Consider the following 14,439-nt stretch of genomic DNA (forward strand, 5'->3'; position numbering starts at 1 on the left):
TAAAAGGTAGCACAGATTGAAAGAAGAGAGAGAAGTGTTCTATAGTAAGCATGGCATCTTTTTTTCCACTGTAAGAGTGGGCTGGAGAAAGGCAGGATGCCAAGGAGTGTAATACTGTTTAGAGCTCCCATGGAGCTGCTAACAGATGTCTGATCTGGAGCTGGTCGGAGTCTGAAGAGTGGGCTGGGTAACAGAGTGAGCAAAGTGGCACAGGAAAGATCCAGACAGCAGTTTGTAATGGAAACCTTGTGTTTCTCTTGGTACCTTAACTATACATTCCCTGTAGATGCATTTGGTTCACTTATGCCAGCTACGGTTAAGATTTTTTTCCCTCCTGGAGGAGGGAGAATCAAGTCTGGGGAGTTTTATTTCTTGGCTTCAGTTGCTGTCTGCATAACATTTTCATTAATCACTTTATTTGCTTTAACAGAGGGTGAGTGATGCAGCTGAAATCATCAGCTTATAGCAGACAACAAATGAGCATACTAGCATGCTAGAACAGAAGTAACATGAGACTGCAAATGACTAAACAAGATCTCAGTCCAGCACATATATTCATCAAGGTCTATATTATTATTTTCCAGTTTTAACTGGACGCATTTGTTAAAAACACTGTGTTCATTATTACATACATTTGGAGAGCTCTTCTCTAGTCTCTTTTCACTTTAAAAGGTTTGAATTGGCTCATCAACATGACAGAAAAAGAAAAACAAAATCTCATATATCTTCACTGATGTTAGTCTGTTAGTTTTTAAGAGGCCAGACTTCTCTGACCTACCTGATGACACAAGCTTTGTACGCAAGAATGAAGAAAACCCCTTAAATAACAAGTTTTTGGCTCAAGGCAAGAATTCTAGGCTGAAGTTCCTTTGCTGGAGTGATGCAAGAGGTCAGATTTGCTGATTAGCACTTACATTTTTTGGTTTTGCAACCCCAGTATTTTTTTGAGATATATTTATTAAAAAGTATAATTGACAATGGAAAAAGAAAAAATGCTCCATCTTTTAGTTTTGTCATTCAGTAACACCCAGATGTGTTTAGAGGCTCTATTTACAGTGTTTCTTTCATTTATTTACTATTCACAATAGAGGTTTTAATGATCATCTTCCTTTCTTGCATTCATAGATCTGAGTAGAACAAATTAGAGTAATAGTTATAGAAGGGCTACTGTATTAAGCTCCAGAGTCCCCTTCTTTGCAAAGAGTCTGGTAATTCAGTGTGGTTTGTAAATGACACAAAGCTAAGACACATATTCCTCTCCCCAGAATTCATCACTTCATCATCTCAATGTAACACATTTAATTATATTGCATTTAAGTGTGAAGTCAAAGGGTCAGCTATTGATCTCCATTCTTGGAACAAGCCACAGGAGAGACAAAATCAAGTGGAAGTTACTGGTCTTTTAGATAGTGGCGTTTCAGCTGTTTTACTGAGAACTAGTGTAGGATTTAATGCCTCAGAGATCAGGAGACCCAGTAAGAGTTTTAGGCTTACTGAACAGAAATTACATACAGCAATTGCAGGTGCCTAACTTTGACAGAAAACCCAGCATTTAGTTTGCATTAAAATATAAGTTCTGTGACACTGAGGCTGTTGCCTTTCATTTTTCAAGAGTTAGGCCTGTCATTGGTACTCAGTAAAAGTGCGTTGTTTACTCATAGATTCCAGCAGCAAAAGGAAAAATTGCTAGGTTTACATTAGGAGGTGGCAAAGGTCCATGTAAACAAAGGCACTGCACTTAATGGAAGCACGATCGATGGAAGTTATTCCTCTGGGGCCCAGTCTGCACACTCACCTAGACATGGAAGTTGTCCCTGCTAGGTAGGTTAAGTTTCTGACCTCATGGGTATCCTAATGGCTCAGATGTTCCTCTTTTTTAAGATGGGAGGTCTCCATTTTGGTTGTGCGTCAGAACTTTTGGGAAAGAGAGTGAAATGGTGAATGTTAAGCTTTAAAAATAAGAGCAGCATTAGATAACAATAATAAATCCGTATAGAACTGTAAGAAGAGATTTATACCTTAGCTCTGAAATTGCATGCATGGTAAACACCATCTCATGTAATTGTGTAGCGTTACCATTTTTCTGGTTGACGGATTCCTACCTTTGTCAGAGATAACTGAACTTTTTATTACTCACAATTTTGGAGACTAAGAGGTATCGCTGTACTGATAGTGCATTTAAACTTTACATGCTATCAGTGCAGTCACATAGCAAGACAACAGCAAATAAGACAGAAAAGAGTCACTGCGTATATAGTTTTTGACAAGGCTATCTAGAAGATCTAGCACTAACACAGATACTACCATGGAGTTGTGCGTTGTCTTTTCTAGCCATAAAAAGAAAACTTCACTTGCCCTCTGAGACACAGGAAACATCTTCCATGCTTATTATACGATGTGAAGAGAAAACATACATATGCATCTCTTTCTTCCCTGACATGGCTTACCCAAGGTATTAATGAGCAAATTTACATTGGAAAATAATGCTCTGACTGCATTTGTATATGATCAGTAACTCCTGGGAAACACTTTGCTAAAAACATCACAAAAAGTGAAGAAGAAAACACCACACCAAATGTCCAGCTCAGTGAGGCATCCTGGCCTTCAAGTGTCCAACATAAGCACTACATAGGGTCAGGAAATGGAAGATTTGTGTTCTAGCTGTTCACTGATCTAGGCTAGAGAGGATTCTTCCTTCATCTCTCCTGTAAGATCTGTGAAGCCAAGTGGCATTTACAGCAGCTAATCCATACATACTAAAGACACAGTATAAATGGTACAAGTGATATTGAGTTCCTAATTTAAACTTAACAGTATTTGTTCCAGGAGAGTTTTCACTGAGACTGCTATGGTGCATAGTTCTAGAAGTGGACAGGAGCATACTTTGCAACAACATGGGCTGACTTCACTGTAAGGCCACAGAATTTCACCTGCAAGCCCTTTCCTCTTGTCTCTCTCACTCTTCTCTGTTTTTCTCCTGTTCCTTATAACTATGCCACATTTCAGACTAGTGAGAAAAAGACTACTGGAATGGTGACGTTTGTCTGACACCATACTTCACTGCCATGTATTTCCTCTCTACTTTGCAACTAACCTTATCTACAACCTCAAAAAGACTACTGGAATGGTGACGTTTGTCTGACACCATACTTCACTGCCATGTATTTCCTCTCTACTTTGCAACTAACCTTATCTACACCCTCAAACACAACACAGCTCTGACTACAGAAAGCAATGCATTAATTGCTGATGATTAGCATATTCAATGATATCACTTGTACAAAGAAGAGAAAAGAGAATCAGGTATAATGCATTAGATATTTTAATGGAATTTCAGCAGCATTCATATACAGATATTATTTAGAGCTGTTTTGCTATATGTAGTGTTTTGGATACCAACAAGAATATTGTTGAAACAGTTAGAACTGTTAGAAACAGTTTTGTGATGGGAAGCTAGGGAGGACACCAAGACAAGGATGCCCTGATCTTTCTTCACTGAATGAATTCCCTTCATTTTGCTAGTAGTTGCAGATAGCCTGTGACCCTTGGTTAGGAAAATGATGAGGACTCTCTAAGCCATAGGAGTGGTTTACAAATTACACATATCTCTCGTTCCCTCACTTTCACTTTGTTAGCCTTTAGTTTCAGAGTTGTCCTTCTGCTGGCTTTTCTATTCCACTGGATTCTACTGATGCATGAAATTGAATCATCATATACACACATTCTGACCCAAGTGGTAAGCATATGACCAGGTTAATTAATTATTCAGAAAGTTATAAAAGTGCCTTTGCTTCAGTGATTTATTCAGCTAATTCAGTATCTTTTCTAAAGTAGCTTTAAATACTCCTGTTAGTTCTAATAGGGAGCATGTATTTCAAAGATTTGTCTCTATATATCTAGACCCCATCATAAAAGGAAGGAATCTTGAAGGCTAAACTCACCTTAGCGATTTTCTGTGTTTCAAAAGAAAAAACTCTTTAACATATTTAACACACACAAATGTAACTATGTTTATATAGTCCCAGTTTTGATGTAGTCTGTATAATTGACTTCAGAGCTTCAGAAGCCCCTGGCCTAGTGCAACAGATCTGCTGTAGTTTCAAAAGAGGAAGGAACATACAGGACAGGGAGGGGTTGTGTAAGGAAAGGAGAAGAGATAAAGTGGGAACTCTTCAGAAACCAGGAAGTAACAAACTGCAGAGGAGAAAGCCTAATATTAGCAATGACAAACATTGTGCATCATAGTACAAAGATGCAATAAAACAAGTAGCATCAGACTCTTCAGTGTCCAGGTCTACAGACAAAAATGTGAATTTCAAATGGTGGAATTCCTGAAGGGTTTTTTAAGAAGTTTTATGGTCTTAAATTGATGGGAGAGAATTTCTCAAATTTTTGAGTACTCTCTAGCAGAGGGAGACTACAATGTAAACGTAGCTAGAAAGAAGAAAACCACATAGAGTTCCCATTCTTGTACTTAAGATGCTGTAGGAAATCACCTGAGACTCCTTGGGCCATATTGCAATGCTAGAGAGGCATATTCTCAGTCACACTCTTAGCATAGATCTGAAATCTATTCCAAGATTTCTCTCTGAAGGGGAGAATAGACTTTCATGGTCCTTACCCTTGTTGGCTGTCCCTGTGGTAAAAATGTGGGGAAATCTGGTGGAAGTTGAAAACACATATGAAATTGTTCCCTTAGAAAACCAGATCTTCAGCTACTCACCTAATAAAAATATCAGGCATTTAATCCTCAAGGACGGAAAGCTACCAAGAAATGTAAGTGGACAATAGTAATAACTTTGCATTTCTTTATTAGCGAGAACTATAGAAACTATATTTTTGGTAAGCAATTGTTCACTGATGGGTAGTCTTTTATGAAAACAGGTATGTATGTCAGTTAAATTCAGCAAATAGTTTAGGCTGACGTCTTTTATTTTAGAAAAGTTGTGATAGTGTGTTTCGTTGATTAATTTCAGATTAACATCACCATTGTGTTGAAAATTGCCCCCAAAGCTAAAGGAAATAAAAAAGAGTGTTACAAAAAAACACTCCAAAAGAAGTAAAACATCTTGGTCAACCAAAAATAGAATTACTATGGGCTTCTTGGTTTGTTCAATTCTTCTGCAATTCAAAGGGGTTTTTTTTAATTTTTCAACTGAGCAGAAAATAAGCTATCCACAGAGCTCTAGCCTTTATTTCACTCTTTCAATCAAAACCTTAGCAAAAGATGTAGCAGTATTTCTTTTTAGTAAATTTATGGCCATTTCATTTTAAAGCCAATTTGCTTGAAGATTTATTTTCCAGATCCTGGAACATAACTTTCAGCTGCTTAGTGGTTGTTTGTGTGAAGTGGTCTGGAACTAGGCTTTAGCTGGGAGTGGAACACGGAGCTTAATGTACTGAACACACAATGATGCACTTCAGCGGATAGAAAGTGAGAACTAAATGGAAGTCAAACAGGGGTTAACACAGTAGGCAAAAAATGACTTGGTAAAGATAACAGGTTCAAATTTCAGGTTCTTAATTCATTGTGCAAAAATACAGGATAAAAACCACGGGTATTTTAAAAGTGCTAAGCTATAGAAACTCACACAGACAGAGCAGATCAGGCTTGGACATCCCAGTTTGAAAAGGGATTCAGTAAAGCCATGGAATGCATTTTTTAGACAACAGAAAGATTATGTGATTGAGTGTCCTGGGGAAAAAAAAAAAAAAAAAGACAAAAAAGGCTAGAATTATTCTGTCTTGACAAAAGAGAAGCAAATATTGCTGATAAACTACAGTAAAGTAGCTAAAATTATTATAAACTGAGATCTAAGATCTGGCTGACATTACTGAACAAGTTTGAAATAAAAGCCTAGAATATAACTGATCGAACATAATATGTTAAAAAAAAAATTAAAAATTGTTTCCATTATAGTGAAAGTGAGTGGTAATATTTTTAAGAAGGACCAGATAGCTGCATGGAACATACCAAATCACTTATTTTATTTTTGGGCAGACCTGACTGTGGTTAAGGCTAGAGGAGGAATTTTAACGCTACTTACATTTCTCTGGCATTGTAGCTATTATCATTATAGTAACTGAATGTATGTTCATCATATACTATTTGAGTTGCTATTGTTAGCTGTGGTTATATAGGTAAGTCCCGTGGTGGAACCTGTGCTCCCACATGGAACAATACAAGCACTTTCAGAGCAAACAGCAACATACATTCACTTAAAAAGTAAACTTGCTGCTTGGAAATTCCCTTTTCAATAAATATTCATATATGTCTAAAGAACTCAATGAAAATGTTAAGGTACAGAAAATAAACCAAGGATTGAAATAATGGATGTTATGGTAGCTGTTGCAGCTCCAGTTCAGTAGTAGTTTCCTGTGCATGCAGTAAACATAAGATCTAATAATTTATCAATGTAATCACTAGATTTGTTAAGATTAAAATAAAGATGCCCACACTTTGAAATGGGGTTGTGCTTGATGCCTGAGTCCCTGCCTGCTGGAAATCTGAGAACTCCAGTTCCTAAAAAAAGGCCACATCACAGATAATGGAAATAGCAGGAACAGGCCTGCTTCTGTCAGCAGGTACTAATCCAGCCTAGCTCCTTGTTGCTGTGTGTCCCAGGGCCTTGGAGGAGTCTTGTGTCCCAGTGTCTAATAACGTGTGAACTCTGACCGAAGCTTTTCTTGGATTTGGGCATTCATAACACACTCCCACACTGGGTTTCTGGTGTCTAGTGACTGTCAAATTCAGCCTATAATGTTTCTTTTCACTGAGAACATTACTAAAACTTCCTTATTTTCCTGGAACTAGTCAAGCTTCATATTACTGAATTCACTGCCTCTGTTAGATATGGTTGAAGGTAGCTGAGACATTCAAAAGCTGTTGGAGAGGCACACAAAAGTGTGCAAAAAATATGATTGCATTTGGCTTGTTTGGTTATGAAATGTCACTCCCCAAAGCATTAATCTAAAACTAACTGGTTTCAATTTATAGGAACTTGGAACTGCGAGCCTTTGGAATTTTTTGATCCCTTTAAAAATACTTGATAAAGAAACCACCATTTCTCTAACACCAAAGTTAAACATTAATCTCTCTCTTGCACTCAAATGGCTGAGGGCTTGTTTTTTCATTAAACAAAAGCTTCTGTTTGTAAACAAGAGAATAGCATAAATTAAAATATTCATAAATACATATAAGTGCTATTGAAGGATGACTTTTTTTTTTTTAAATAATAGCCAGTCTCGAGAAACAGTCTGCTTGGCTGAATGTTTTTTCCCAGGATAGTATTTCCTCTCTTGGAGGAAAGCTGCTTCAGTCACATCTCTATTTAACTGTCTGCCCCTCATCCTCCCCACCCAGCCTGCTGATCTGTGTTTCCAAATATACCCTTAATTATGTATATGAAAAAGTAGAAATATAAAAATAGCACACAGTGGCCTGTTCAGGTTTCTTGTCTGTTTTCATAACAACATACAATACTGTTTTGCGAAGCAGCAGAACAGATTAAAGATCACAGAAAATTGTTTCTGGCTTACTGTTTCTGGTTTTGCAGCCACTCATGGAATTCCCAGGATACAAATTACTGCATAGCCTTGGCATATGCTTGAAAATGTCGTCTGGGGTTAAACCACGACAAGTAGTTGGGTCTGTGCCACTAGAATGAATTCAGGTGTCAGCACACCTGCAGATCTCACATACTTCTACTCAGTGAGCACTGCAAGTTACTTAACGCACTTTTACAGACATGTTTTCTTTGGACTGGGTGGAGTTCAGGAAGAAGCCAAAACTGTTCTTTCTTGTGTAATTTTCAGTCACGATCAGTTGAATTTGATTCTCGAATGTGATGTTTTTCTGTCATCTTGTGTAACTCTAAACAGAAGTTATGTGATGTCATGCTCTAGCAGAGGAGCTACAAAGGTTACAGTTTAGTGGGATTTGGAACATGAAAATCCAAACCTATTTGAAATAGTTTAAAAAAAAAATTACAATATTCCTTACTTTTCAAGGCATATCTTGCCTGCCTCTCTGAAGAGTAAAGAAGCCTGACCTACCTTTTGATTCCTTTATTTTTAAGCATCTTTATCTTTTGGAGCCTTACCTCTCTTTGAGACCTGCTAGTAATGTTCATAATCCACAAAAATACTGCCGCTGCCTAGGCCTTAAGACTCTCAATATAAACACTTACATGCTTGACATGTTCCCTGCAATATCTAAGATATTTGATAACATTTCCACATTAATTTATGGAATCAAATTCTGTAGCCATTGTATAAAGGTAAAATTCTGACTTGAGCATTGCCTAAGGTGGAGTTGAAAGTCTCTATTGTGTTGTGTACAGCAACTTCAATGGTGAAAGCTGTTTGTTGAGTATCACATGTCCGTGGGTTATTGCTTATGCAAGAAGGTTGTACTGTGGTTGCATGTTCCCTAATGAGATTAGGCAATCAATTCATATCATCTCTCATTCTGTTGATTGCTTTACTGCTGGTAAAAGGACATCTATGTAACTTACCTGCACAGAAAACCACATCCCTTCTGCTTGAGAGATGAGACTGATGACAGACTGTGAATTTCCATGTGTGGTTTTGGAGCAGCCGCTAGGTCTTGTCTTAATTAATACCCTGCAGCAACTTTGATCCAGACTGTACTGATTTTTTATGAACAATAATGACTCTGATATCTTCACACAAGGCATCCAGCATTTCCTCACAATACAGCTTTTCTTTAATGAGGTATTGCTAAACCTCAGTAAAGCCGAGAATCACTCTAGAGAACTTACTATCACTATAGAGTGATGCCAGCTGTCAGAGTGTGTGTGCAGGGGAAAACCACTTAGCCAAGAACTTAGAGGCACCTACCAAGAAGGTATCAAATCAAGACTAGTGAGGACTGAGGGGAAAAACATATTTCCTAGGAAGGAGGAGAACAGGAGACAGTAGAGAAATAGTGGAAGAAAGGCCACATTTTTTTTGGCTCACCACCTAAATCATCACCACCATCATCAACAAAACCAAATCAAGCAGGTGAGTAGGAACCTGAATGTTCTCATCCAGATCTGATGTGCAGTGAGGAAAGGGGGAAGTAAGTTGTGAAATGCCTTCATCACCTGTTAGTGCTGGGTAACACAGATCTTACACAATCCTGCTCTAGAACTTCTCTCATTAGGAACTGGACTGTCATGCCTACTGCTGGCTACCAAATACTAGACATAGAAAACAGCAGCTGATGCCATGCTAAGTAATCAGCAGAAAAGGTACCATTTTTTGAGCTCACTGGTCCTGCCTTAAGCATAACAGGTCAGGAGTTTTACATTAGCTGTTGATAGAAGGCTGCTAACTTAATGTGGCACATTTACCTAGCTGAAATACAGGACTCCCTGCCTCACTTCTAAATGAGACATAAGGCAGTGAGCAGGAGAAACCACCGTAGCTTGTAACAAATGCAGAAAACACAGGTATGGCTGTGGAGAATACAAGGTGAGACCCTCACATCCAGTGCCTCAAAACTGCTGTTTTGCATTTTCACCAGAATTTTTTTTTAAACAGCTGAAGAGAGAGCCTTCATCACACCTTCTGAACTGCAACATTGAGTCAGACAGACATAAGGACAGCTTGGAAGAATAAATGAATAGTTTATAGAGCTCAGTACAGATACAGATATGTCCACATCCAGAAGTAAAATCCAGTGAACTATGAGAGATATGAAAAGTTACATCCAGGAGCCCATCATCCCTGAAGATCTAGTTATCAAATAAGGTACCATTAGTATGATTTACGTTGCTTTCTAATGGGTTGGAATACCACAGTGGCCTCCTCTCTGGCAGAGTGTAACACCTGCTCCATCCAGTTAGTGCCAAGTGGCATCTACCTTGCTCCTGATCTTTAAAATCTAACATTTGAATAAAAGAAAAAACATGGAAGACATTACTATCCCTTCTAATCATGCCATGTTTGCTTCCTGCAGGTGAACGGCCTTTTGAATGCAGCTGGCAAGGATGTAACAAGAAGTTTGCTCGCTCCGATGAGCTGGCCCGCCATTACCGCACTCACACTGGAGAAAAGAAGTTCAGCTGTCCTCTCTGTGAGAAACGCTTCATGCGTAGCGACCATCTGACAAAGCATGCCCGTCGCCACGCCAACTTCCACCCAAGCATGCTCAAGAGGCGAAGTGGTAGCAGCTCAAGAACAGGGTCTGTCAGTGACTACAGCCGCTCAGATGCCTCAAGTCCAACAATCAGCCCTGCCAGTTCCCCGTAGACCTACCTGCACTGGATGACAGCACTTTGCCTCTAACACCTAACATGGAGTTTTGTTTGTGTTGCACACATTTTAAAAACTCTGTTGCTTCCCCTCCTCAGTTCCCCTCCCTGCCTTTTTTTTTTTTTTTTCCCCCAAATCAGTAAATAGCTGCCTCCAACTGCAATTTTCAGTCAAATTTTCTTTACCCAACCACTCCGGTGGCTATTCTAACCTCATGGACAGACAAACATATGTGTTCCACTTAGTGATTCCTGCTGTCTCAATATTTCATACATTTTGCAACCATTTACATATCCTCTTGATAATTCTTTAGAAGAAAATGAGGAAATCTAAAAAAAAAGAAAAAAGCCCCACTTAATTCACCTCAGGTGTCAAAGTAGTTTTGTAAGACCAGATTGCACAACATGAGCATACATACATTTACAAGTCAACTGTGTTGGATTATGTCCCCCTTCTCCTTTCTCAGGGATGGATATTTATGTTACACAATAATTACAATGAAGACACACCCTAACCGCAGCCTTACTCTGTAAATATATTTGCACTCAGAAGCTTTTTGTTAGATTCTTTCACACACTGGGGAAAAAATAAAAAACAAACAATACAAAACCCAAACCAGTACTGGAACATAGTACCTGACTCTTCCATTGTGTGTTTTCCTGGTTAAATACCTACATTGGGGAGCGTCTGAACAGGAATCTTGCCTTTCTTCAAGCTGCCCTCTGCTTTTGGTAGCAAGCCATCTTTTCACGTCATGCTGAAGAGGCTCCAAAACCAACTTCCTATTGCAAAAATCTCTGTGCGGTTGATAAACTTGTTTGTTTGTTTCATGCTAGATAAAATTCTGAGAAAAAAATCTAAACAAGATGCCTTAAGTAAATAACATAAATCACAAGGAAACATATTTACACTGGGTAACATTTTATTGCAGGGTGGCATGGAATCTCGGAGACATTCTGTCGTCACTCTCTCCAAGTTGTTAAGCTCTCTGCACTGCTTGGTCAGCTTGGGACCAACAGAATATTCAAATCAAACCACACTGGCTTGAACACTTTTCTTTAATATTTTTTCCCTGTTTAAAAAAAAAAATGAACTATGGAAATAGTAGAGCTGAACCAATGCCCACCAAAACTTTTATAAGGGTACTTACCTACTGTACAGCTGTAACTGGGCAAGAAAAAGCTAAGACATAGTTTCTGTATTCCTGTTGCATCACAGTTGTGGTCACTGATAAAAGGAAGCAAAAATAATGAGATATCTTCTGACTGGAAAAGTAAAATATGCATTTTTAAGTTTTAAAATAAAATGTCATTTTAGCTCAGCACTACTACGAGTTTCTCAAAAATACACATACCAGCATAAAGTAAGGTGCTCTCATTTCTGAATAACTGCTTAATAACAAAAAAGGAGTCTTGGCTAGTTTTCAATAATCTGACACTAGGTAGAGCACTAGGAGGTAGATTTTTATGTTTTATATGGTAGAAAATATAGGAAAAGACCAGAAGCATTTTGATGTACTGGAGACCTCACTGGCAACAAATACACTTTCCGTGGTTTGGCTGGGTCTGACGGTGCATATTATAAATTCAGGTCCTTTTGATTCTGGAATTTTTGGGGTTTTCTTGTTTTAACTGTAAGGTATACATGCAATTAAGTGTAGTACAGTGGAGAGAAACTATGCCAAACCTGCAGTTTGCTATCAAGTGAATGCCTCCACATTTCAAATGAACCTGTATCTTACTTGCTGCTTTGCATTGTATTGTACTGTATATTAACTGTGAGGCTAATATAGTTTTCCAAGTATTTTCGTGGGTACTTCCATAATATTTGCATTATTCCTAATACTCTGCATTCTGTTAGTTGTATGGATAAATACTTAAAGACAGTTCAAAGTGCAGGTATTTCAGTATTTTTTCATGTTCATTTCCTTCAAATTTCACCGCTATAAAAATCACAATTTTCCCCTTTTGAATCGGAAGTCATGTGAGGCACAATTCTACTGTTTCATTTCACAGAAAATGAAAGAACATTGTAAGGTTTTTTTTGCAAGACCACGAATATTACTGAGTTTGTGTGATGAGCTGCCTAACCATTGTTAGTTAGGGAAAAACCAGATCTGTTTGCCTCCATAGATTTCCTCTTTCCTTTCTTTTTAAAATCTCATATACCAAGATACACAGTTTTAACAACTTGATACAATTCAGGTAACAGGAATTCACATTCCAATCATTTCTGTGACTGCTGAAAGTGCTCTTGTGCTGTAGTTAGTAAAGAGGCATTTAAGATATCTAGCTAAAGGAATTCTACAGGTCAGCTATGTCTGTGCACGTACTTCGAAACAAGTCATAAACACATTTCTCTTTATTGTTATACCTTAATAGAGGGATATGGGGGTGGGGGCTGAGGGTTGGAATCAAAAGGAGAACTAAGCATCAGCAAAAATCATAGGCTTCATGTTCTAAGTTCAGTTTGTTGTAAAAATCATCTTTTCCAAGAAGAGCGTCGTTTGATCTTTAGCAAAGGAGAAACCACTCCAGCTCATTTATTTAGGGCTTAATAACTCAGCATGAATCAGTAGGTGCATTGGCAAGCAAGTGGTTTGAATAGCCTGGAGAAAGAATATTCGCACTAGGTTTTATTAGTACTGAGATTATGTGATATAGAGATTATGGGACAACCTATTCTGAGTGACATGAGAACTATGTAATCTTTAACTTAAATGGTAAACTAAGCATTTTATTATATATTGCTCCTAGAGATTGCTAAGAGTTCTCCAAGGTTAAGAAGAAAAATAAATTGGTTCAAAGTCAAATTTCCAGCTCAGCTAGTTCACCTAATGAGATGGCTATCAGACTACGTATAGGCAACATAGCTACACGTTCAGAGAATTCTCTGGAATTCAGCACAGAAACTTTTTTTTACATCTTAGGTGTTAATACCTCGGAGTGTGTTAGCCTGGCAGTCAAATGACTGTGTTTTAAAATCCTAACTAGAGTTTCAAATATCGCCATTAAATGTTTAGTACATGCTAGCTTTAGGATAAAATGATTAATTCCAAACCACTAGTAGTTTCCAAAACCGAATGTGAACAAAACTTCTCTTGATATTTTCATATGGAAAAAGAGTGTTCGGGATTTTCTAGTATCTGCTACAGGCTAGAAAAGAAGCAGAAGCACCAGCAAAGTCATAAGACTCCATTCTCATGATTATTGTGTTCTGCAGATATGAGAAGTCTGAACAGCTCCAATTATGTTTTGAAATTGGGTGCTTATCCAAACTAACCTCAGACTTTTACCCTTTTGTTGTTTCACCCAGCAGTGTAACCTAAACCAGTTCCCTGGCATAGCAACAAACATTGCATGCTCAGGAAATGCTGCTCTGGCAAGGTGCAGATGTCTTCAGTCATCCACCTAGAGCAGCATGCATCTCTCCTTCTGCCTCCTCCCTTCCCCATGCAATCTCTTGAGGTGAATCCCCACACAATCTACAAAATTGCCCTAATTTTCTTTTCATTTCAGAATATAATAAAAGGTTTATTATAAATATTAAGAACACTCTGAAACTTTGTTTGTTTTTCTCCAGCCACAATTCCAGCTTCTCTAGGAGTTAGGCTTAACTGCACTGCTATAGCAAAAGCATGCAAGTTAAAAATCCTCACTTCACTACCACCACTCCACTCTAAAGATGCTCTTAGAAGCCCTTTAACCCCTACCCATGGCAAAGGCCTGAAGTGCATTAATGGACACACAAATTCAGTTTTCATCCTGCTTCTTAGCAGTCCTGGTAAACTCCTGGCAGCTAGATTTTATTGTGAGAGTTTTTTATATCTGCAAATTAGTTGTTCCTTGCTTTTATAATATATGCATAGTATCTGTTTACATTACGTAACTGCAAAGATATATATTTATAACAAGTCATCAGAAGCCTCTGTTTGATGGTAATACCTAAGGTATACTGTATGTATCCTACCCTCTTTACTGCATTAACGCTTCCAGTAACTTAGCTATGAGAGTCTCTGTACACCTTTAAAACCTTATTCCCTTCTACCCAGACATTCAGTGCTTTCTGTGTTCCATGCAGCCAGGCAGTAAAAGGCTGTGTGAGGAGCTTACTCATTTCACATTCACAACTGCTTTTCTCCAGTTCTTTGCCATGAGTTCTAGAATTTGCACTGTG

General features: G+C 38.1%; 1 protein-coding gene across 1 annotated transcript in view; it reads left to right on the plus strand.

Annotated features, from left to right (window-relative positions):
- The window catches only part of KLF13 (KLF transcription factor 13), a 31,150-nt gene extending 19,163 nt beyond the window's left edge, over positions 1-11,987 (plus strand). Inside the window, exon 3 of the mRNA XM_080350979.1 lies at positions 9,968-11,987. Within this exon, the coding sequence (XP_080207105.1) occupies positions 9,968-10,260 (293 nt within the window). The 3' untranslated portion in view covers positions 10,261-11,987. The remainder of the gene's footprint in view (positions 1-9,967) is intronic.
- The last annotated feature ends 2,452 nt before the right edge of the window (positions 11,988-14,439 follow it).

This window comes from Nesoenas mayeri (genome assembly GCF_963082525.1).
Source record: "Nesoenas mayeri genome assembly, chromosome: 11".
NCBI lineage: Eukaryota > Metazoa > Chordata > Aves > Columbiformes > Columbidae > Nesoenas > Nesoenas mayeri.